Here is a 21,087-nt window from a genome sequence, read left to right on the forward strand (position 1 = left end):
AATTTTCCTATAGGGCAACTGTGTTTGGCTTCCTTACCAGAGATGAGTTGCTGACTCAGTTTAATATGTAGTGTCTTCAAAGTCTGCTTCATCACAACTCTAAGCTGATACTTGCTGCCAGTGTTTCTATTATCCATAGGCTCCAAATCCAGTAAAGTTGCTGTCTAAGCTTTCTCATGGATCCTCTTGGTAGCACTATTGCTTGGGAAAACGGAGTTCAGGTCTGCTATAACTTTGTTTTTTTCTTTTCAATGAAGTACTGGCTTGATTGGCAAGAAGACAACACCCTGTATAAGCCCAGGCCTCCCCCAGTTTGGAGGACATGGCATCGGGCATTGGATCTCCGTCACCATGCTCAGGGGGCAGCGATGATGATGAGATGGAGATACTGTTGAACAACGCTATCCCCCAGCATCCAGGTATGGAGATCCTGCAGGATATGCATGTGAAATGGAGCTAATGCTGGTCTCTAGCTGAATATGTGAAATACACAGTGTGCTGGGGAGTGTGTTTTTTTTAACTATGGCTCACACATGTTTCTGATTTTGATATCAGAGTCCTAGGGTTACTTCAAAGTGTGAGGCTTGTGGCTTTGTGTCAGGTGGAGCTGACTTTGTTCCAAGCTGTTGCAGGTTGTTGGGGCCCATGCTTTGAGGAGGTGTAAAGGGTGGAGGCAGTGTCCAGTTCTGACAGGGTACCAAAATGCCTGTGAATTTCATATTTCATGAATGGGAAGGGGGTAGTACGTGAAAGGGCAGGGTGCCTGGCTTTCTTTCATCTGGGAACTCAGACCGGCTGACATCCAGAGCAAACTGCCCTGGGCTGTTGCGTGACCCACTTTCCTTCATCACCACACCCAATTATTGAGGTTTCTTGTGGTTCTTGCTCCATGCTGCTTGCTCACCTTTGCTTTTCTTGTAGTCGTTGTACCTTGGCTTTTCTCCTCATGTTTGCATCCTCATCATCAACATAAGACCCCTGGGTACTCTTCTGTTTTGTGGTTTTTGTTGTTGCTGTTGTTGATTACTTGCTCTTTGGACTTGCATCTGGATTCTCTGCTTCCTTGTGAAAAGGAATAATGTATATTCTGATGTGCTGGATTGTAAGACAAGTTTGAGTTTTTCCTATTAACTGATGCTGTAGTATTGTAGTGTCATATAAGATAAATGTTGCAACTGGAAAGGCAAAATGGTGTTATGGGCTTTTTGGTTTTTTGTTTGGCGTTCTTCCTTAAGCTTTGACTCTAGGGTTTTCTGGCACGTCTGAAATCTTAGGCAGAAGGGGACTCACAGTAAGCCTTGTGAGGAAAATCTTGGTGAAGAAAAACTGGTAAAATCCCTGCAAACTGGAGAGCTTTAGGTAATGTGTTGGAAAGGATGGGACACTAGAGGCTCTAAATCAGAACTTGGGGGAGAAGAGGTGGAGTCCCTGAAGGACCTAGTGTTGCAGGATCATGGTAGTGAAGAGGCATCCATCAGTTGGGAGTATGGCAGGGGCCAGGTGCGAGACCTCAGGTTCTGAGAGCTCGACCTCTGCCGTTTCACCCCTGTGCTGCGGTAGCTCCTCTGACCTGTGGCTTCCTCCGTTCCTGCCCTGCTCCTGTGGTCAGGAGGCCATTTTCCCTTGGAGGGAGAGGAGTGACTCTGGCTGTGTGTGGTGGGCGGAGCGGCAGGGGAGGGCGGGTGGCCAGGCTGTTCCTGCAGCCTGCCACAAAGGGAAGGGCTGTGTGGCTGCCCCTGCCCCTCAGGCGGGGGGCAGGCAGGGAAGGGAGGCGCACAGATGGGAGCTTGTATGGTGGGGAGCTGGCATGTGTTTCTCTGGCTGGGCAGTGAGCTTGCTAGCTGTTGGTGCAGAGGGAAGGGGTTGTGGGAAGGTTGTGTCAAATCCGGATTGGAATAGAGTTACTGAGTAACAACTTCCCTGTGGAGGAGGAGGAGTAGAGGCTTACTGACCTGTGTTTTGCATGGGGGTGTAGGATGCTGTGTACTGCTGAAGAGGCTAGATAGTTGTGAGTGTCTTCCCTGGACACGCATGAACTGAAACAGTATCCTGTCAGGTTCTCAAATATATTCACTATTTTGTCTCCTTTAGGTGTGGCCATCTATTCTATGCTCTTTCCTCCTCTTGTTGGGTTATGGCAAACTTCTGGTCCCCAAGATCTGAGTGTAACTCTGCCTGGAGAAGTTTTGTGGAAGGGATTATTGTGGAAATTGGTGGTGTTGGAGGGAGGGGGGAAAACCATGTGCAGTGGTAACTTACGATATTACCTAGTATCTGTTGTGAACAGTAACAGAGTAAGTAGTTGTAAACACTTCTGTGTTTAAGTATGTAGCAAGAAGTAGACAAGTGATTTCTGTGAGAAGTGGGCTATGCTGTAGTGCACAGATGGGGTTTGAATGAGACATGTAGACAGGTTGCCTCTTCCTTTCCAGAGCCTGAAGAAGAGCTGGAAGAAGAGTTGCTGTCAGAGGCTGAGACACCCAAAATCAAGAAGAAGAAGAAGCCCAAGAAACTAAAGGAACCCAAAGTGCCCAAGCTCAGCAAGCGTCAGAAGAAGGAGGTAAGGAAAAGGATGGCTAAGGTCATACTCTAAAATATGGATATATGTGGTGAGGGTGCTTGCTGTTGTTGGCCTATGGCAGCAATCGTTTATATGAACCCTCTAGAGTGTGGGGAGTGTGGTGTTCAGTGCTTATCCAGGGTATTTTCTCACAGCTGCCTGATCTTCTCTCTCCTTCCCTTGCCAGCTGGGGGACAGCTCTGGTGAGGGGAATGAGTTTGTGGAGGAAGAAGAGGAGGTTCTGCGCTCTGACAGTGAGGGCAGTGACTACACTCCTGGGAAGAAGAAAAAGAAGAAATTAGGGCCCAAGAAGGAAAAGAAAAACAAAGTGAAGCGCAAAGAGGAGGAGGAAGAGGAGGAAGAAGATGATGACTCAAAGGTGAGAAGCTACCCTGCTGACTGAGTGTTTGTATTTGATTTTGGGGATCATGGTGCTCTCCATTTGTGACGGCACATGAAGTTTGTGCTGTTCAGTCTCCTCTTCCTCCACTAGACCCGCTTGACTTGAGCGTTTTCCCCACCTTTCATTCCTTCCCCTCTTCTGTCTAAAACACATGTGGAATGTATATTGAATCCAAGGACTTTTCCCGCCTCTGCTGATGTTCTACTGAGGCTGTGTCTTATGGCAGTGATAAGTGGATGGGGGGGTTCTCCTGGTCCTGACCCATTGTGTCATCTGTAGATGTGTGGAAGTTCTCCTCTTTCCTAGAAGAGAACTGGAGCATTTTCTCAGTTGCTACGATTCTCTTTGCACAGGAGCCAAAGTCGTCTGCTCAGCTCCTGGAAGACTGGGGCATGGAGGATATTGATCATATCTTCACAGAGGAGGATTACCGCACTCTCACCAACTACAAAGCTTTCAGCCAGTTTGTCAGGTGAACTGCAAGCCTGCATTTGGAAGAACTCTGGAACAAAAAGAGATGGGACAAGGGCTAGGTTCCTTGTTTTTGGAGGAACTAGCATTCTACCTAGAGCAAAAACTGAAGCAACAGTTAAATAATTGATCCATATCTTTTTTGTTTTTGGTCCTCACTCCCAACAACCCTTTCTTCCCTAGTATGTTAAATTCCATTTCACTTTCCAAGCCCCTGAGCATTTGCATCTTCCACACAGAGTGAAGGATGGGAGTGGAGAGATGCATTGTCTGTTGAGATCTGAGATTAGAAAGGAATGTAGTTTGAGATAGAGGTGCTGATGGGGGTGGTGACAGGGAGGAATAATGATCTAGATTTTGGGATGGTTTGGTAATTCTTCCTTCCTTAACTGTACGCAGGCCACTTATTGCAGCCAAGAACCCTAAAATAGCAGTGTCGAAGATGATGATGGTACTGGGAGCCAAATGGAGAGAGTTTAGCACAAACAACCCTTTCAAGGGAAGTTCAGGTGCATCTGTGGCAGCTGCTGCAGCTGCAGCTGTTGCAGTGGTGGAGAGTATGGTGACAAATGTGGATGCTGTTCTGCCACAGCCCCCTGTAGATGTGCCACTCAGGAAGGCCAAGACAAAGGAGGGCAAAGGTGAGATGAAGAGTCTGGTAGGATGGTAGAGGGTGAGTGGTGTCAAGGCAGTAGTCCTTCTGACTCACAGGCCCCTCTGTTCCCAGGACCCAATGCCCGGCGGAAGCCAAAGGCCAGTCCTCGTATTCCTGATATCAAGAAACCTAAAACAAAGAAGGTCGCACCTTTGAAAATCAAACTGGGAGGATTTGGTTCCAAGCGTAAAAGATCATCAGTAAGTGATGCTCCTTCCTTGACCTTCTGAGGAGGAGGTGGTGATGTGCTAGAAATGCTGGGGTGCGTGTCTGATTGCCCCCAGCATGCATACCTTTTTTCTTACCTACCTCAGAGTGAAGATGATGATCTGGATGTGGAGTCAGACTTTGATGATGCCAGCATCAACAGCTACTCTGTTTCAGATGGATCTACAAGCCGCAGTAGCCGCAGTCGCAAAAAACTCAAAGCTGGGAAAAAGAAAAAGAAAGGTATTGATGCTTGCTGTCAGTTGGAGACAGAAGCGCAGCTAAATATATAGAAAGATTAGAGGAATGTCTGTGTAGAGTTTATATATTTAACAGCATACCTGAGGGAGAATTGTTAGTGAAGGAAGAACCTGGTATTCTTAAGGAAAAGGTTTTCAGGAGTTCTTTCTCACCTTGGTAGGGGAACAGACACAGTGCTGAATTTTGCTGGCCTCAACTACATCTTTAATTTTGTAGGTGGAAGGAGGCACAAGGGCTGGTTTTATTCCTATTCCAGCTCTTGCTCCTTGCCCTGTGTACTTGCAAGAGTTCTGGATTCTGGATCTCTACATATTATGTAGGCTGTCGGGAGAGCACCCTCCATTGCTGTAAGAAGCCTGTACCTGTGGCTTATACTGCTGTAACTGCTCACCACCCTCTGCAGGTGAGGAGGACTCCACAGTGGCTGTGGATGGCTATGAGACTGATCACCAGGACTACTGTGAGGTGTGCCAGCAGGGAGGAGAAATTATACTGTGTGATACCTGCCCTCGTGCCTACCACATGGTTTGCCTGGACCCAGACATGGAGAAAGCCCCAGAGGGCAAATGGAGCTGCCCACACTGTGTGAGTACTGGATTCCCCCAAACTGCAAGAGGTCATGGAGGGGGACATAAAGTGACTTGAGGCTGCTCTTCTGTGGTAATAACATAACCACAAATGTGTGACTTTGGTCTTCTGATTTCCCTTTCCTATAGGAAAAAGAGGGAATTCAGTGGGAAGCGAAGGAGGATAACTCTGAAGGTGAGGAAATCCTGGAGGATGTTGTGGGGGATGCTGAGGAAGAGGATGACCACCATATGGAGTTCTGTAGAGTCTGCAAGGATGGAGGAGAGTTGCTGTGCTGTGATGCCTGCCCTTCATCCTATCACATTCACTGTCTGAATCCCCCGTTGCCAGAGATTCCCAATGGAGAGTGGCTGTGTCCTCGCTGCACTGTGAGTTTCTGCTAGTACCATTGTTCTATTGCTACAGGAGATGATTGATCTAATCCCTTGGATTGTCATGTTTTCCCAGAAGTGCTTAGTCCTCTGAAGACTCTATCTCCTCTCACGCTTTTGTCATAAAACATCAAGGCTTGGCTTTTTGTGGCTGGATTGTACCTTGTCGATTGGCTTTCTCCAGACAGCAGGAAGGACAGGGTTACAGACATGGAGGGTCTTGAGGTTTTCCCATGGGGAGAGTAGTTGAGCAGTTTTGGGTCCAGGACGCCAAGGCTCAATATTCTTGCATCCTCTATGTTTGTAGAAGCGGGAGAATGAGTGCAAGCAGATTTCAGTGCTTAAAAAATGCTTTAAACTGATGTTGAGCCAAACAGTGTTTTTTATACTGCAACCTCTGTAATGCCAAGCCCTTTCTTAGATGGTTGGGAGAAATTTTACACTTTCCAGGAAGTTCTTGAAGTATTATAAATGGCGTTAGGTGGTTTCATTAGGTGATAAGGACTTTTAAGACAATGAACAGAAAAGCCACTTCCTATGCTGGGCTGATAGCTCTATAGCAGAATATTTTTCTCCACAAACTTCCATTGGAGTTGTGGTTGGATAGACTACTGTGCTCATCAAGCCTAGCAATTTCTAGTATTTCATGTAGAATTTCTGAATTGGTGTGGCTCTAGGGAGACAACTAAATTGAGATACTAAAATTCAGTTTTGGGTTTGTTAGTCCTAGAAAAAAAGGCAAACTGGAGAAAGCTCAAAGAAATGCTGGAGATAAGAGGATGAAAGCTTCCAAGTCCAAAAAGCAAATTCTATCTGTGTAGTAAAGCTGTAACTAAGGAAGATGACTGTGACTCTGTATGTTTCTATTCCTCAGTGTTTGTGTGTACACTCTGATGTAACAAGCTCTATTTAAATTTTCAGTGCCCAGCTTTGAAAGGAAAGGTACAAAAGATCTTGATCTGGAAATGGGGTCAGCCCCCAGTTGGCCCCCCCCCGCCACGTCCACCTGATGCAGACCCTAATGCTCCTCCCCCTAAGCCTTTGGAGGGTCGGCCTGAAAGGCAGTTCTTTGTCAAATGGCAGGGCATGTCCTACTGGCACTGCTCTTGGGTGTCAGAGTTGCAGGTGAGTGGAGCACTCTAACCATGTCATAAGGGTGGATACTTGTGTGGGATGGGGGAAGATATTTTGGGTAGTTATGGGGAAAACCCCTACTAACTGCATCTGTCCTGACTCCAGCTGGAGCTGCACTGCCAGGTCATGTTTCGTAACTACCAACGCAAAAATGATATGGATGAGCCACCCTCAGGGGACTTTGGAGGGGAAGAGGAGAAAAGCAGAAAGAGAAAAAATAAAGACCCCAAATATGCTGAGATGGAGGAGCGCTTCTATCGATATGGGATCAAGCCTGAATGGATGATGATCCACAGGATCCTTAATCATAGGTAGGAGGAGGTAGTAAAGAGGATTTTCAACAAAGACCTTAAGCAGGCCTAAGGGAGAATGGATGAGCTAAACTGCAGTGTGACTGGAGGAAACAGTGGGAGTTCTTTTGTTGGTATGACAAACATTGTTCTTCTGTTTATGTTGCTTCATTAAAGGATACTTTCCTTCTCTGCTGTTTGAGTGGATTGGGTGAATACTGTCATTTCACTGTGCTTAAGGCTTACTGGTTTCTTCTGCAGTGTGGATAAGAAGGGGAATGTCCACTATTTGATCAAATGGAGAGACCTGCCCTATGACCAGGCATCCTGGGAAAGTGAAGATGTGGATATTCAAGATTATGACCTCTATAAGCAAGCCTATTGGAATCACAGGTAAAAGAAGTATCTAGAGGTTGTGTTCCTAGCCCTTCCCTCAAGAGAAAAATAGTGGAGTATGTCAGCCCCTAGCACTGGCTGGATTCATATGTGGAGATAGCCAGAAGGCATCATCTTGTTGCTGACTCTTTCCTTTGAGGAGGGACCTTGTGCCTCTCCACCAGTTTGTGAAGGTTCCAGCCCTGTTCTCTTTAGCCTATTTGAGTTGGGTGATCTCCCTCCTGTTCTTTGCAATAGTTTTCCCTTGATCTGTTACAAAAGCCATTAAACTTTCATGTTCTTGGGACTGTCCTGCACAGGGAGCTGATGAGAGGTGAAGAGGGCAGGCCTGGTAAGAAGTTAAAGAAAGTGAAGATGCGGAAACTGGAAAGGCCCCCTGAGACTCCCACAGTAGATGTAAGTTACTGTTCATTGCTTAGGAGCCAGCCGATATAGCTGCTTATTTTGGGGAGGGAGGCAGGTAAAAGGGAAACTGAAGAGTGAAGAATATGTGGTTTAGTTCCTTCCTGACCTAGAGAACACACAGATTATAGAGCCTTCAGGCAAAGGCCCACCATGTCTGTTGGGTGAGACACTGGGCTGGCTCTTGGTGAAAGGGTTTTACCAAAAGAAAAAAGAAGCTCTTTGGTGGATACCTTGTGCTAGTCTGGTCATCATCAGTGAAGTCTCACCTGCACTAGGGAATATATGGGTGACTGGGAAAGGAGTCTTGGTAGCTGTCTTAAGGTAAAGGATCTCAACTCTTCCATCTTTCCACTGTAGCCCACAGTAAAATATGACCGGCAACCAGAGTACCTCGATGTAACAGGGGGAACCTTGCATCCCTACCAACTGGAAGGACTGAACTGGCTGCGCTTCTCTTGGGCCCAGGGCACAGATACAATCTTGGCTGATGAAATGGGTCTGGGAAAGACTGTGCAGACAGCTGTGTTCCTATATTCCTTGTACAAAGAGGTGAGAACTGGGAGATCACTGCCCAGGAAGGTTCTGCCTGTGTTAGTGGTTGCATTCATCTAATGCTCTTACTGACCCTCTTTATAGGGCCACTCAAAGGGTCCGTTTTTGGTGAGTGCCCCACTGTCTACAATCATCAACTGGGAACGAGAATTTGAGATGTGGGCTCCAGATATGTATGTAGTGACCTATGTCGGGGATAAAGACAGCCGGGCCATCATCCGTGAGAATGAGTTCACTTTTGAGGATAACGCTATACGTGGAGGCAAAAAAGCATCCAGAATGAAGGTACGGAACTCTGCTGTGATGCAAGCCTGAATTGAAGGAAGAGATGCACTAGGGTGGCTTTCAGCAGCTGAGATTCAGATATTTTGATGTCCCTGGGAACTGGTTATACTTAGAGTTTCCAAGGGGAAATAACTGCAAATTGGTGACTAGTGGGCATTTGGACTCCTGCTCTAGACTGTTTAAATACTACTAGTCTGAACTAATTCAGTACTAGAGAAAGAGTTGACTAAGGTAATACTGACTGTAGGCAAGTCCCTCTGTCTCTTCTACTTAATCTGTGTTGTGCATCACTTCTACAGATCTAAGTCAGTGTCAGAATTGCCATTCTATGAAAAAGACAAACGTACCAAAAAAGTATGAAGTTTTTAATCTCTGAGGGACTGTCTGGCAGTGAGGCTGTACCTAGACATCTGAGAAATTTATTTCTGTGCCCAGACAGGAAGAGCCTGATCTAGGTGGCTAGTTTTTGTAGAACTTCAATCTTCCTAGTAAGAGGAAGATGGGAGCTAAAGCAAAAGCTGGTAGAGATTGATAGAACTTCTTTGCTTCCCTTGAAATTGAGCTGCCTGAAGTACTAGCAGTAACTTTAAAAGATAAGTAGTTTATTGTGGAACTTCTAGTCTTAGCTTTTTGATGAGCCACTCTTTTTCAAATGTCCAATGTACCTCTGTTTGCTGCTTATTTGTTAAACTTTTCTGTTACAATATTTGGCAACTGCCCAGAAGTAGCAGGTACTGAGGGAGTTGAGGAGACTTACATGTGTTAAAGTAATGGGGGATTAAAAAGCTAGAATGGTTTGGGTAGCATTTTGAATCTTGTGACAGGAAACTGGGTGGGGGTGTGAAAAGTTTTTGATGTGATGTTTGACCAGGGCTCATAACTTGATGGAGAGAAGCTGCATCTACTGTATCTACTTTATCCGGGGGCATTCCCCTATCCCATTACCATGTTCATCCTTTTCCTCTGCAGAAGGAGGCTGCTGTGAAGTTCCATGTGCTTCTGACTTCCTATGAACTGATCACAATTGATATGGCCATACTAGGCTCTATTGACTGGGCCTGTCTCATTGTGGATGAAGCTCACAGACTGAAGAACAATCAGTCTAAGGTACAGAGAAGCATAGGTGGTTTATAGGTACCTGGCATATGTTGCAGGGGGGAATGGGTAGAGAGTGTTCGGAAGGTTAGATAGCTGCTCCTAAGCATGTAAGTTTGTCTGCCAACTCTTAGTCATTTGTTCAATAGTAAATTTGATGCATTATTTAAAAAAAATCAACAGCCTTAATTTGGAGATTGATTATCATTGTCAACAACTTCACTTTTATACATATCACTAGTTAAAACAGCTTTCTCCCTGGGTGAATAGGCAATTGGTATATACTGGAAAATGGAAAAACCTGGATGTCGTCATTGCTCTGAAATACGAACTGACTTTTCTGAAACCAGATCATATCTCTGCACTGCCTCCCTTCTGGAAAGGTTTACCATACTGAGCATAAAACAAGCTGCACAAGCACAATTATCATCCTTCTAGAGTAGGGTTGCTCTCTGCATTCATCTATTTAGTTGTTACAGAAATGGGAGAGGTGGGCAGAGTTGTCCAAAAATGCCTGGGTAGATGCTGAAAGCCATATAGCTGCTTTTATGAGGCTGCATCTTAACTAAGTTTGAATTCAGTAGACTTGACTGTACTTTCTTAATCCAGCCCCTCCCTAAGCCCTTGTGCCTTAATTCTGGTATTGATTTGTCTGTCTTCAGCTGGTTTCTAGTGCTCAGTATGCTAAAAACAATTACTGTTAGAAATCTGGTTTTATAGGTTCATGGAGACTCTGTAAGACAAAATTGCTTCTTGATTTCTTTTTTTTGTTGCTTAAATGGCTTTAGCTTTTTGGATCTTGGCATGAGGCATCTTTCCAAGACATCACAGCTGTGCTTGCAGTCCAGTTTCCAGATCATTTTTATTGTAGGCACTAAGACTGAATGTCATTCTATGCTCAGCATTGACATTATTGGAAGTAGTAATGAATGCTTACTATTAATATTCATTAATTGAAAGAGGATGTAAAGGCTCAAGGTTACGCTATGACTAATAGTTACAATTGGTTATCCACCAGGATCACCAATACAAGATGATTAAATCTGCCTTTCTGTAGAGCAGTTTCCTGTCCTGTAAGGACAGCTTCAGGTGTTTGGCTGCAAGGCAAGTCAGATGCTTGTTGACAGATTATGGTTATCTACCAAAGTTTTGCAGATACAATCGGTAATTTCCATGTGATTCCAAAATGAGAATGGTTTTTCTGCTATAACTATGTAGGAAGATAAATCCCCATGGAGGCCACCAGAAGGATCCTTTTGGTGTGATAACCAAAACATAAGTGGTGGTGGGTTTCTCCTCTTTGTTGTGTTTGGATTTTTTGTTTGCCATCTAATACAAGCTACTTTCATTACGTTTGACCTTGTATCTTGCTAAGTGTAAAATAAGCAAAGAAATGGCCAAGCTCATAAATAAATTACTGCTTTATTGTCAATTTGTGCTGGTGAACATGGTACACTTGTGCTTTTCAATTGGGTACTTTAACTGCTCACTACTTCTGTCTGGAATTACTTCATTGTTGTGAAAACAGCACAAATTACCTTAAAGACACATTGGCAAACCCTTACCTCTCTTTATCTTCTGCTTGTTCAGAGCTTTGGAACATTGCCAGGATTGATAATGAATAGGAAGAGTGACTTAGCTATTTCTAGAATTCTCAAGGCAGAGTAGTTGTAAGAATGTGGAGTGCTAATTTAGCACGAAAAAGTACATAGTATAGCAGCCTGGAAATGATTGGTAGTCTGAAAGAGCTTGTAACTTAAAAGAGCAGAGGAGACCTACCAGTGCTTGATGGCTTGCAGGGTTTGCTGCAGTCATGTTTTAGCTATGCAGAACAATGATCCAAATGGAATCAGTCTAGTGACCCTGACTGGAATGTGAACTACTTGGAGCTCTTGTCCAAACAGCTGATGTGATCTAAATTGAATCCTAGATGGGTGTCAACTTTTTTTTAGGAGAAACGTTTTTTTGTAGGCCTATGACTTAATAAACCTTTGACATGTTTGTGTGTGATGTTTGGCTTTTTCCCACCATTTCTTTCCTGGTCTCTACTTGCCAGTTCTTCCGTGTGCTGAACGGTTACTCCCTCCAGCACAAGCTGCTGCTTACAGGAACTCCCCTGCAGAACAACCTGGAAGAACTGTTCCACCTGCTGAACTTCCTGACACCAGAGAGATTCCAGTATGTCTTGCAGTGCAAGTCAGCCTGCCTGTCTTGTCATTCCTATCCCCTTCCTTGGTTTTTTTTTTTTCCCCCTCTTTTCCTTTGTGGCTTTTGCTGAGTGTCTCTTTCTCTGCAGTAACTTGGAGGGCTTCCTGGAAGAGTTTGCAGATATTGCCAAGGAAGATCAGATCAAGAAGCTGCATGACATGCTGGGACCACACATGCTGAGGCGTCTCAAAGCTGATGTTTTCAAGAATATGCCATCTAAGACTGAACTCATTGTCAGAGTGGAGTTGAGCCCCATGCAGAAGTGAGTGTGAGGATGAAGAGAGCATCTGCTGTTGAACTACTGTTGCTCTGCTCTGCTGTTTCAAAGAGGATGCCGAAACACCCTCATCCTCCCTATAGAGCTTTCCATACAGTGGATAGGAGGAAGATTTCCTGCTGCCACTATAGCAGAGGGAGGGCTAATCCTATGTTCTGATGTAAGGGGTAAAGAGATAGTGAATGCCACTGGCAGAGCCTAGGTAGATGGCAGGTAATGCCAGGAGCTGTGCAGAGTTTAGCAAGGGAGTATGTTGGTCTTCTCCTGTCTGAGTAGGTTTTTTTGTGTTTTCCTTCTCAGGAAATATTATAAATACATTTTGACAAGAAACTTTGAGGCACTGAATGCACGGGGTGGTGGTAACCAAGTCTCTTTGCTCAATGTTGTTATGGATCTGAAGAAGTGCTGTAACCACCCCTACCTCTTTCCTGTTGCTGCTATGGTATGTCCAGTCACTTACTCTGTATAAGCAAATTCCCTGCTGGCTGTTGTCAGGGAGCCAGTTAGCTCCCTAGTGAAGCATGGAGGGGTTCCCCTTCCTCTCTTTCTGCTTCTGTGTGTTTTTTTTTTTATCCTGTCTCTATGTAGATCCAGCATGCTGGAAGGCCTTTCGTTTTCCAGTATATTTGTATGACAGGTAGGAGCCATCTTGTGACTCATGCAAGATGGTAAAGACAGTAAGAATAGGGACTAAGTCAGTAAGAAAGAGGAAGGCATCTAGAAGTCAGATTGTGAGAGGCATAAGGTAGCACTGATGTTTCGTATAAGTAGTGTTACACATTGTGGTTGTGCCAAGCTAAATGACCAGACATGAGTAAGTATCTGATGAACACAGCTTAGGGCTGAGACCAAACTACATCCCTGCAAGCTGTTTCCTTCCCTCACCCCTTACTCTTTCTTTTTTTTTCTTCTCAGGAAGCTCCAAAAATGCCAAATGGCATGTATGATGGTAGTGCTCTTATTCGAGCCTCTGGAAAGCTGTTGCTGCTCCAGAAGATGTTGAAGAACCTTAAAGAAGGAGGTCACAGGGTGCTCATATTTTCTCAGGTATATGGGGAAAAACGTTAAGGCTGGTAATTCTTTTTCTGGGAAAGGAGCTTGTTGATCTGGTATCCCTCACTGCTTTGTGGTGGTGTTTTTCTGATATGCAGATGACTAAAATGTTGGACCTTCTAGAAGACTTTCTGGAACACGAAGGGTACAAATATGAGCGGATTGATGGAGGAATCACAGGGAATATGCGTCAGGAGGCTATTGATCGCTTCAATGGTATGGAGTCTGCTACTTAGCAAAATGAAAACTTGTTGCCTTGTATGTGCTCAATGGTCAACACAGGATTGTTGTGGCCCAAGTCTTCCATTGCTTTCCTGGAATTTTAAATTAGTAGTGATTCTCCCTCAGGTGATGTGGGTCAGGTACAAGTCCTTGTTGAGTAATGCACTTTCCCTTGATTACTTTTGTTCTCTCCTTTTATCTAAGCTCCTGGTGCTCAGCAGTTCTGCTTTCTGCTTTCAACTCGAGCTGGTGGTCTTGGTATTAACTTGGCCACAGCAGATACTGTGATTATCTATGATTCAGACTGGAACCCCCACAATGATATCCAGGTGAGTCTGAATGAGACCACTCACTATGGAGTAATCCTGAGGAAGAGGGGAAATTAAATCTTCAGGAGGAATGAAGGAATATGAGAATTCCTCTCTAGAAATGTGTAAAATTAGAGCAGTGAGAGTGGGTGGAGATGGGAAGTGAAGTAGTGGAGGGTTCTTCCAGGGCCTAGCCTTCACTATGTTAAGAGCCAACCTGAAGGCAACAGGGAAACTTGTGGAGGTAGGTGGGGTGTATCAGACTACTACTTATGTAGCTCTAGACTGTTCTGAGCACATCTCTTTTCTAGGCCTTCAGTCGTGCACACAGAATTGGACAGAACAAGAAAGTGATGATATACCGCTTTGTGACAAGGGCCTCAGTGGAGGAGCGTATCACTCAGGTGGCCAAGAAGAAGATGATGCTAACTCATCTGGTAGTGAGACCAGGGTTGGGCTCCAAGACAGGCTCCATGTCTAAACAGGAACTTGATGACATTCTCAAATTTGGCACTGAAGAGCTTTTCAAGGATGAGGCTACTGAGGGGGGTGAGTGCCTGGGAGTAGAACTGAAGGAGGTGGGGAGGCCTGGTCTCCTTATTTAGCAAGCAGCTGTAGGCACAGTGCTGACTGTAGCTCTACAGAGAGGTCTAGGGTGGCATCCCCTTTTGTAGTCCCTTCAGATCCACACAGGAAACTGTGCCTGTCCTCTTTTCTTCAGGGGATAACAAAGAAGGTGAGGACAGCAGTGTAATCCACTATGATGACAAAGCAATTGAGCGCCTGTTGGATCGGAACCAGGATGAAACAGAAGATACAGAACTTCAGGGCATGAATGAGTATCTCAGCTCCTTCAAGGTGGCCCAGTATGTGGTTCGTGAAGAGGAGATGGGGGTGCGTATGAGGTGGATGTCAGCCAGTATCTTCTGCTGAATGATGTAGGATCAACTAAGTAAATTGAGCTCTGATGCTCTTAAGGGAAAGCAGGCATATATCTGCTCAGACAGGTTGGGATTTGGAGCATAGGGCTCTAAATTTTGTTACCTCTTTGGCAGGAGGAGGAGGAGGTTGAACGAGAGATCATTAAGCAGGAGGAGTCAGTGGATCCTGATTACTGGGAGAAACTGCTGCGTCACCATTATGAACAGCAACAGGAGGATCTGGCCAGGAATCTGGGCAAGGGCAAACGTATTCGCAAGCAAGTTAACTACAACGATGGCTCGCAGGAGGATAGAGGTACAAATCCACAGGAACCTGAGGGAGAAATGGGTGTAAGTATATGTTGCTGGGAAGTAACGGAGTAGCGTCTCAGGCTCACGTGCTGTTTTTCTTTCAGACTGGCAGGATGACCAGTCAGATAATCAGTCAGACTATTCAGTTGCTTCTGAAGAAGGAGATGAGGACTTTGATGAGAGGTCTGAAGGTAAGTTCTGGTGAAGCCAGAGTTCCTGGGTCACTTCCTCTGAGTATGGGAACAGCTGGGCCTTGATCTGGGTGATTTATACACTTTGTGGTGCTGTTCTGCAAGGGAAATATTCACACAACAATATGCTGTGCATTGTCTCTCCTCCTTAGCTGCATTTCTCTCTTCAGCAGCTCGTCGGCCTAGCCGCAAAGGCCTGAGAAATGATAAGGATAAGCCTCTGCCTCCCTTACTTGCCCGTGTAGGAGGGAACATTGAGGTAAGTAGTACCAGGGTAGACATTTGCATCCTAGCTGCTTCTGTATGGCTCTTGTCATATTTGTCTGTCGTCTTCTCCATTCTAGGTATTGGGTTTCAATGCCCGCCAGCGTAAAGCCTTCCTCAATGCTATCATGCGCTATGGAATGCCACCTCAGGATGCCTTCACTACTCAGTGGCTTGTTCGGGACCTTCGTGGCAAGTCAGAGAAAGAGTTCAAGTGAGTCTGCGTTAGGCAGGGATGGAAGACTGGCAACATCTGGTCCCTTTGCGGAAGAATGAGAATTGGGCCTTTTCTGAGAGGCAACATTTCCTTAATGTATTAGTTGATTCTTGGGGGGGAACAAAGTATAAGTTGGGAGAGACTAGGGGGTCGTTCCTAGTTCTCTTCCTTGGACCCAACTCATCAGTCACAAAAAGCAAATGCTTTTAGAGGAGTAGCATGGTCATGCAAGCATGTAATGAATACTCTCCCCAAGTCCTTTTTGGGCTTATGGTTGTTTCTGACTCAAGACTCGAGTCAGCCGTGTGTCCTTCATGAATGTAGTAATTCTGTCAGGAGATTCTCCCTTGAAGGAGCCTGGAACCTCAGAACTTGTGTTACCAATGGGTTAGGAGTCTCGGGGTGATTTCTCTTACGTGTTGGGAGGGGTCTGATAATGTGTGTCTCCAGCTAACCCAGTTTATAGTCTAATTGCTTGTCTTGTAACTGCTCCAGGGCCTATGTCTCACTGTTCATGCGCCATTTATGTGAACCTGGAGCTGATGGTGCAGAGACCTTTGCAGATGGAGTCCCACGGGAAGGTCTTTCTCGACAGCATGTCCTTACTCGCATTGGGGTCATGTCACTTATACGCAAAAAGGTAGGTGCCTAGCAGAGCAATGTAGCCTTTGCTCTCCATACAACTCGTAGTCACTGGGGCCCTAAGCTAGTGAGTTACCTCTCCTTTCACACCTATTCTTGTGTGCTGAGTGGTCTGTAGCTTCTGGTTTGAGGATGAGCTTTGCAGGACTTCTCCAACAATACATCTTTCTCTCCCTCTCATGCAGGTGCAGGAATTTGAGCATGTGAATGGCCGTTGGAGTATGCCAGAACTGGCAGAGATAGAGGAGAACAAGAAACTTTCACAGCCAAGCTCACCTTCTCCAAAAACTCCAACTCCTTCGACACCAGGGGATACACAGCCAAATACGCCTGCTCCTGTCCCTCCACCTGGTGAGAGCTCCCCTTTGTACAGTCCTGCGTCCTGACCTCATCCTGGCTGTTCCCCTCGCCGGAGCTGTGGTGGTGGGGTCTGGAGGTGGACGCAGATCAACTTGCCTCTCATGTTAGGAGGGCTGCCAAAGACATGTGCAAGCCCTTAAAGGCAAGAGAGGACACTAGCTTTCCTTGGATGAGCTGACTTCAGTGAGAAGTGCAGCATGTGTAGTGGGCAGGAAAGGGAGGTCATCTTGAGTGATGTGGGTCCCATTTTGATGGGCCTAATATCTAGGAGCAAAGGAGATGTGTGCTTGATAAACAGCAAGGGGAAGACCTTACTGATGGCTTCTCTTCTTTTGTCTACTGTGCTGCTTTGGGGGGGGAATACACAGAAGAAGGAGTAAAAGTAGAAGAAGGAGCCAGTGCTAAGGAGCAAGGAGAGTCATCTGAACCAGAGAAAGAGCTCAGTGCCTCTGCTACTGAAACAGAGGTCCCTATGGAGGTGAGTGTTGGGTTGCTTCTTTGCCTCATGCAATTGCAAATGTCTCTACTTCTACCCCCTCTTCTATGTTGTTCAGCTGCTGAGACAGGTGAGTTCTTGGAATGATATTTAAAGGTAATTCTCAGGTCCTCAGAATTGGCCTGACAGTTTTGTGCATTTTTGCTTTCCAGACTGCTGTGACTGTCTTCTGTTTTCATGCACTGCTTCACCTTGCTTCTCATTGATTTCTGTCCTCAGCAGTGTGCCCAGCCTGTGGAGACACCGCCACAGGAAGCAAAATCCCCAGTGAACCCCACAGAAGCAGATGAAAAAAAAGTAGAGGAACCAGAGGCGAAGGAAAGACCAGATGAGCCAATGGAAGTAGAAAGCAAAGGTATCTCTAGGGAGGTTGTTTAATACCTTGAACAGCAGTAAACCTCACCTCCCCTCTTAAATACTATTTTCCTAAAATTTCTGCATTTTCTTTGCTTCAGCACTTCATCCTAAAGAAATGGGTGTAAATGTAGATGATCAATGGGGGCTATTCCAGGACTTTGAACAGAGAGTTAGGGAACAGTATTAGGTTTCACAAGCTGAAGAACAAAACCTTGGACTTGCCATGTTCCCCTACATCTCATGTTACTCTTCTCTCCTGCAGCTGATGTGGAAAAAGTGGAAGACAGAGCACCTCTTGAGAATCCCTCTGAACCTCCTGTCATCACTCTGGATGAGAAAGGTGAGTTGTCATAATTCCATTCTCTTCCTTAACCCCTCTCCTGCAAGGATTCCTTGTGTGTCCAGCTTGCTGTGGTATCTGCCATGTTCCTTTTAATAATTTCCTGTGTGTACAGATGAGAAAAAAGATGATGATAAGAGAGATGTGGTGATGCTGCAGAATGGAGAGATGCTGAAAGAATCAGTAGATGAAAGGCACAAGAAGGCAGTAAAGCAGCGGTTCATGTTCAACATAGCAGATGGTGGCTTCACTGGTATGAGAAATCTTTATATGCTTGAACTTGTTTATATGCCCCTACTTGTGTTTGTGAAATAACCTTCCACTGTTTTGGTGTCTCTTGCCTTTCCAGAACTACACTCCCTGTGGCAGAATGAAGAGCGGGCTGCAACTGTCACAAAGAAGACCTATGAGATCTGGCATCGGCGACATGACTACTGGCTCCTTGCTGGGATTATCAAGTATCCTTACCCTGATGGACGAGTGCACACCCCTTGTGCATAAACTATCACCCTGAAGGTGACCATCCTGGGTCTGACTGGAGTGCATTCAGTGAGGGAGTGCTTTATCTTCTTTCACAAGAGTGAAAGTTATGGTGGGAGGAGGAGCTTCCTGCCAGCATAGTTAAAGACTTAGCAGGACATAGTTTTCATTCCTTTTCCTTGGCTCCTGTTCCTTCCCTCTTAGCACCCCCTTTCCCCACCCCCTCTTGAGAACTGTATCTGCCTGGGCTGTGTATTCCCTTGTTCACACTGCCTTTGTTTGCCTGAGCTCATCCCATCTCAGTCATGGCTATGCCCGTTGGCAGGATATTCAGAATGATCCACGTTACGCCATCCTCAACGAACCCTTCAAGGGTGAGATGAACAGGGGTAACTTCCTGGAAATAAAGAACAAGTTCTTGGCAAGGAGATTTAAGGTAAGGATTTCTCCTGTGTGGTAAGTACCTTTCAGCCAGCTGGACCTCTGAGAACAAGAGCTTGCTGTTCTGAGTTTCCACTAAGAAAGTGAAGCAGTGCCTTTCATTTTAGGGGATGGGGAGGGGAGAAATAAGCAATCTCTCTCAGGATCACATAGTGGCTCCTTGACAGGAGCTCCCCTTACTCAAGAAATGGTATGAGGGAGCTTGGTTCAGTGTGCTCTCTCCAAATGTATATTGAACAACTGGTATGCAGGAGGCTTAAGGTTCAAGTGGCTGTTTACATCACAGGTTCTGCTCAGGGCGCTACAACTCACTCAGCGTGCCTAAGCAGAACTTAAACTCTATATGGATTGGTGGAAGGATTGCTTTCAGTCTCTCTCAGCTTATTTGGGAGTGACCATAGCTTAGTTCTGGGAGTGAGCTAAGGCCAACCCAAATAAAGGCCATGTTGTTCTCAGTCTTGGGGCAAAACATGAATTCAGTGTAGTCTGGCAGATCAGTTCTGCACTAAGAGGATTCAAACTGATTTCTCCAAATGTCCCTGTTAAGCATGCTTAACAATTTGGGTTGTTTTAACTCTTCTATCTCAGTGATGTTCAAAGAAAAAGCTCCATCTCCTTTGCTCCATAAAGCTGTTTGCTATTTTACTCTTTGTGTTTAAAAAGAATCTGAGGAGGAATGAGAATCCTAGAAGATTTATGGTAGTCTTCTATTAGACTAGATCTAGCCTAGTTTTCTTGTACCTGGCCTAGCTTCATGGAGCCCTTCATTGTTTTGGGCTCTTCAGGCTTTTACTCTGTAAGTAGAAGCTGGTGAAAGGAGGGTCAGCTGCAGAACCTTACTTTGTGAGGTAGAGAAGAACTGGATCAGGAGGGACTGGGGGTGCAAACAAGATTTTTTTCTCATTATTGCCCCATTTTGCAGCTGCTGGAGCAAGCACTGGTGATCGAGGAGCAGTTGCGGCGAGCTGCCTATCTGAACATGTCAGAAGATCCATCTCATCCATCTATGGCTCTGAACACACGTTTTGCAGAGGTGGAATGCCTGGCTGAGAGCCACCAGCACCTATCCAAGGAGTCCATGGCCGGGAATAAGCCAGCCAATGCTGTGCTGCACAAAGGTAATGCAATGTGTCTAAACAGGGTGTGATAGGTGTTCAGTATCGCTGTTCCCTCTGGTCTTTTCCCTGTGGGTTGTCTGTTTCCCCTCTGAACAGATGTCCCTTCCGTTTCCAGTTCTGAAGCAGCTGGAGGAGCTTTTGAGTGACATGAAGGCAGATGTGACCCGTTTGCCTGCCACCATTGCCCGCATCCCACCTGTGGCAGTGCGCCTCCAGATGTCTGAGCGCAACATCCTCAGCCGGCTGGCCAACCGCAGCAGTGAGCCCCCTCCACCGCCACCTCCCCAACAAGTACGTACTCTCTGGTCAGCAAGGGGGGAGTGGGGGCTCTGGGTGGAAAGCCAACCCTTGAGTCTTGGATCTTCTCTTGCCCTACAGGTGGCCCAGCAGCAGTGAGTCCCTTGACCTTTTGAAGGCCAAGCTGAAGTGACACACCACCCCCCCCCCCCCTTCACACTCTACCCCTCTGCCTGACATTCCTGACTGGGTGCTGTTTCCCTCCATGGAAGCTGCTGTGCAGGTCTCGGGGAGGAGAAGAAACTCCTTCCCCTGCAGCCAACCCGCTGGAGCAAGGAGTGTGCTTAGGAGAGAGGGGCATGTATGATGGACTCTGTATATAGTGACTGGAGGCCACAGCGCCATGTCTGTTACACGGAGAACCTGGCTCCATTGCTTGCTGCCTCCGCCTGGAATTCCAGTTTTCGTTTTTAATTTTATTTTGAGTTTGTTTACTGAGACAGAGTGTGCAGGCGAGACCAAGCAAAAGCCAGGACAGAGACAAAGCTACCTCCATCAAGATCCTTTTTAATACAAAAACTGACCGGACTTGTCCACTAATAAGCAGCTTGAAGATAAAAAACAACAACAAAGTCAAAAAACAGAGCAAAACCTTGGTAAAACTGAAAAATAAAGTTTCCTTGTATTTTATTTTGTTGCCTCTGTTTAGCAGAAGAGGGGTGGCATAAGTACCTTGCTCTCCCTGTGCTCTCCTGGTCCTCTCCTTTTCCTCTATGGCCGCAGGCTCTGGGGTCTCCTACGCCTCTAGGAATTCCTGCTTCCTCTGTGCCCACGCGCCGGCCCCTACGCTGCTGCCTGCTTTCGGTAGGTTTAACCCTCCCTTCGGCTGGGCCCTGCTGAGGCCCAAGGTGTGCCGCGTGCCACGTTCGAGCTGCCAGCCGGTGGAAGCCAGGGCCTGTGCTGCCCCTGCC

The 21,087-nt window shown here is 46.0% G+C and overlaps 1 protein-coding gene across 1 annotated transcript; it reads left to right on the forward strand.

The window, feature by feature from the left end:
- Positions 1–322: 322 nt before the first annotated feature.
- Positions 323–20,275, forward strand: CHD4 (chromodomain helicase DNA binding protein 4; the record flags this gene model as incomplete). Its single annotated transcript, XM_081997244.1, has 39 exons — positions 323–419; positions 2,433–2,560; positions 2,748–2,939; positions 3,317–3,435; positions 3,834–4,075; positions 4,162–4,289; positions 4,404–4,539; positions 4,961–5,142; positions 5,274–5,513; positions 6,438–6,641; positions 6,756–6,961; positions 7,202–7,333; positions 7,636–7,732; positions 8,099–8,290; positions 8,378–8,578; positions 9,548–9,685; positions 11,730–11,851; positions 11,970–12,143; positions 12,459–12,600; positions 13,074–13,205; positions 13,310–13,427; positions 13,638–13,762; positions 14,053–14,290; positions 14,463–14,635; positions 14,797–14,977; positions 15,078–15,164; positions 15,335–15,423; positions 15,509–15,642; positions 16,141–16,285; positions 16,473–16,638; positions 17,016–17,125; positions 17,363–17,498; positions 17,763–17,840; positions 17,956–18,093; positions 18,190–18,298; positions 18,624–18,756; positions 19,684–19,879; positions 19,995–20,170; positions 20,258–20,275. The coding sequence occupies 39 exons, from the start codon at positions 323–325 to the stop codon at positions 20,273–20,275; spliced, it is 5,754 nt and encodes a 1,917-aa protein (XP_081853370.1).
- Between the last annotated feature and the right edge of the window lie 812 nt (positions 20,276–21,087).

Source organism: Phaethon aethereus, assembly GCF_964289735.1.
Source record: "Phaethon aethereus genome assembly, chromosome: 1".
NCBI classification, from domain to species: domain Eukaryota; kingdom Metazoa; phylum Chordata; class Aves; order Phaethontiformes; family Phaethontidae; genus Phaethon; species Phaethon aethereus.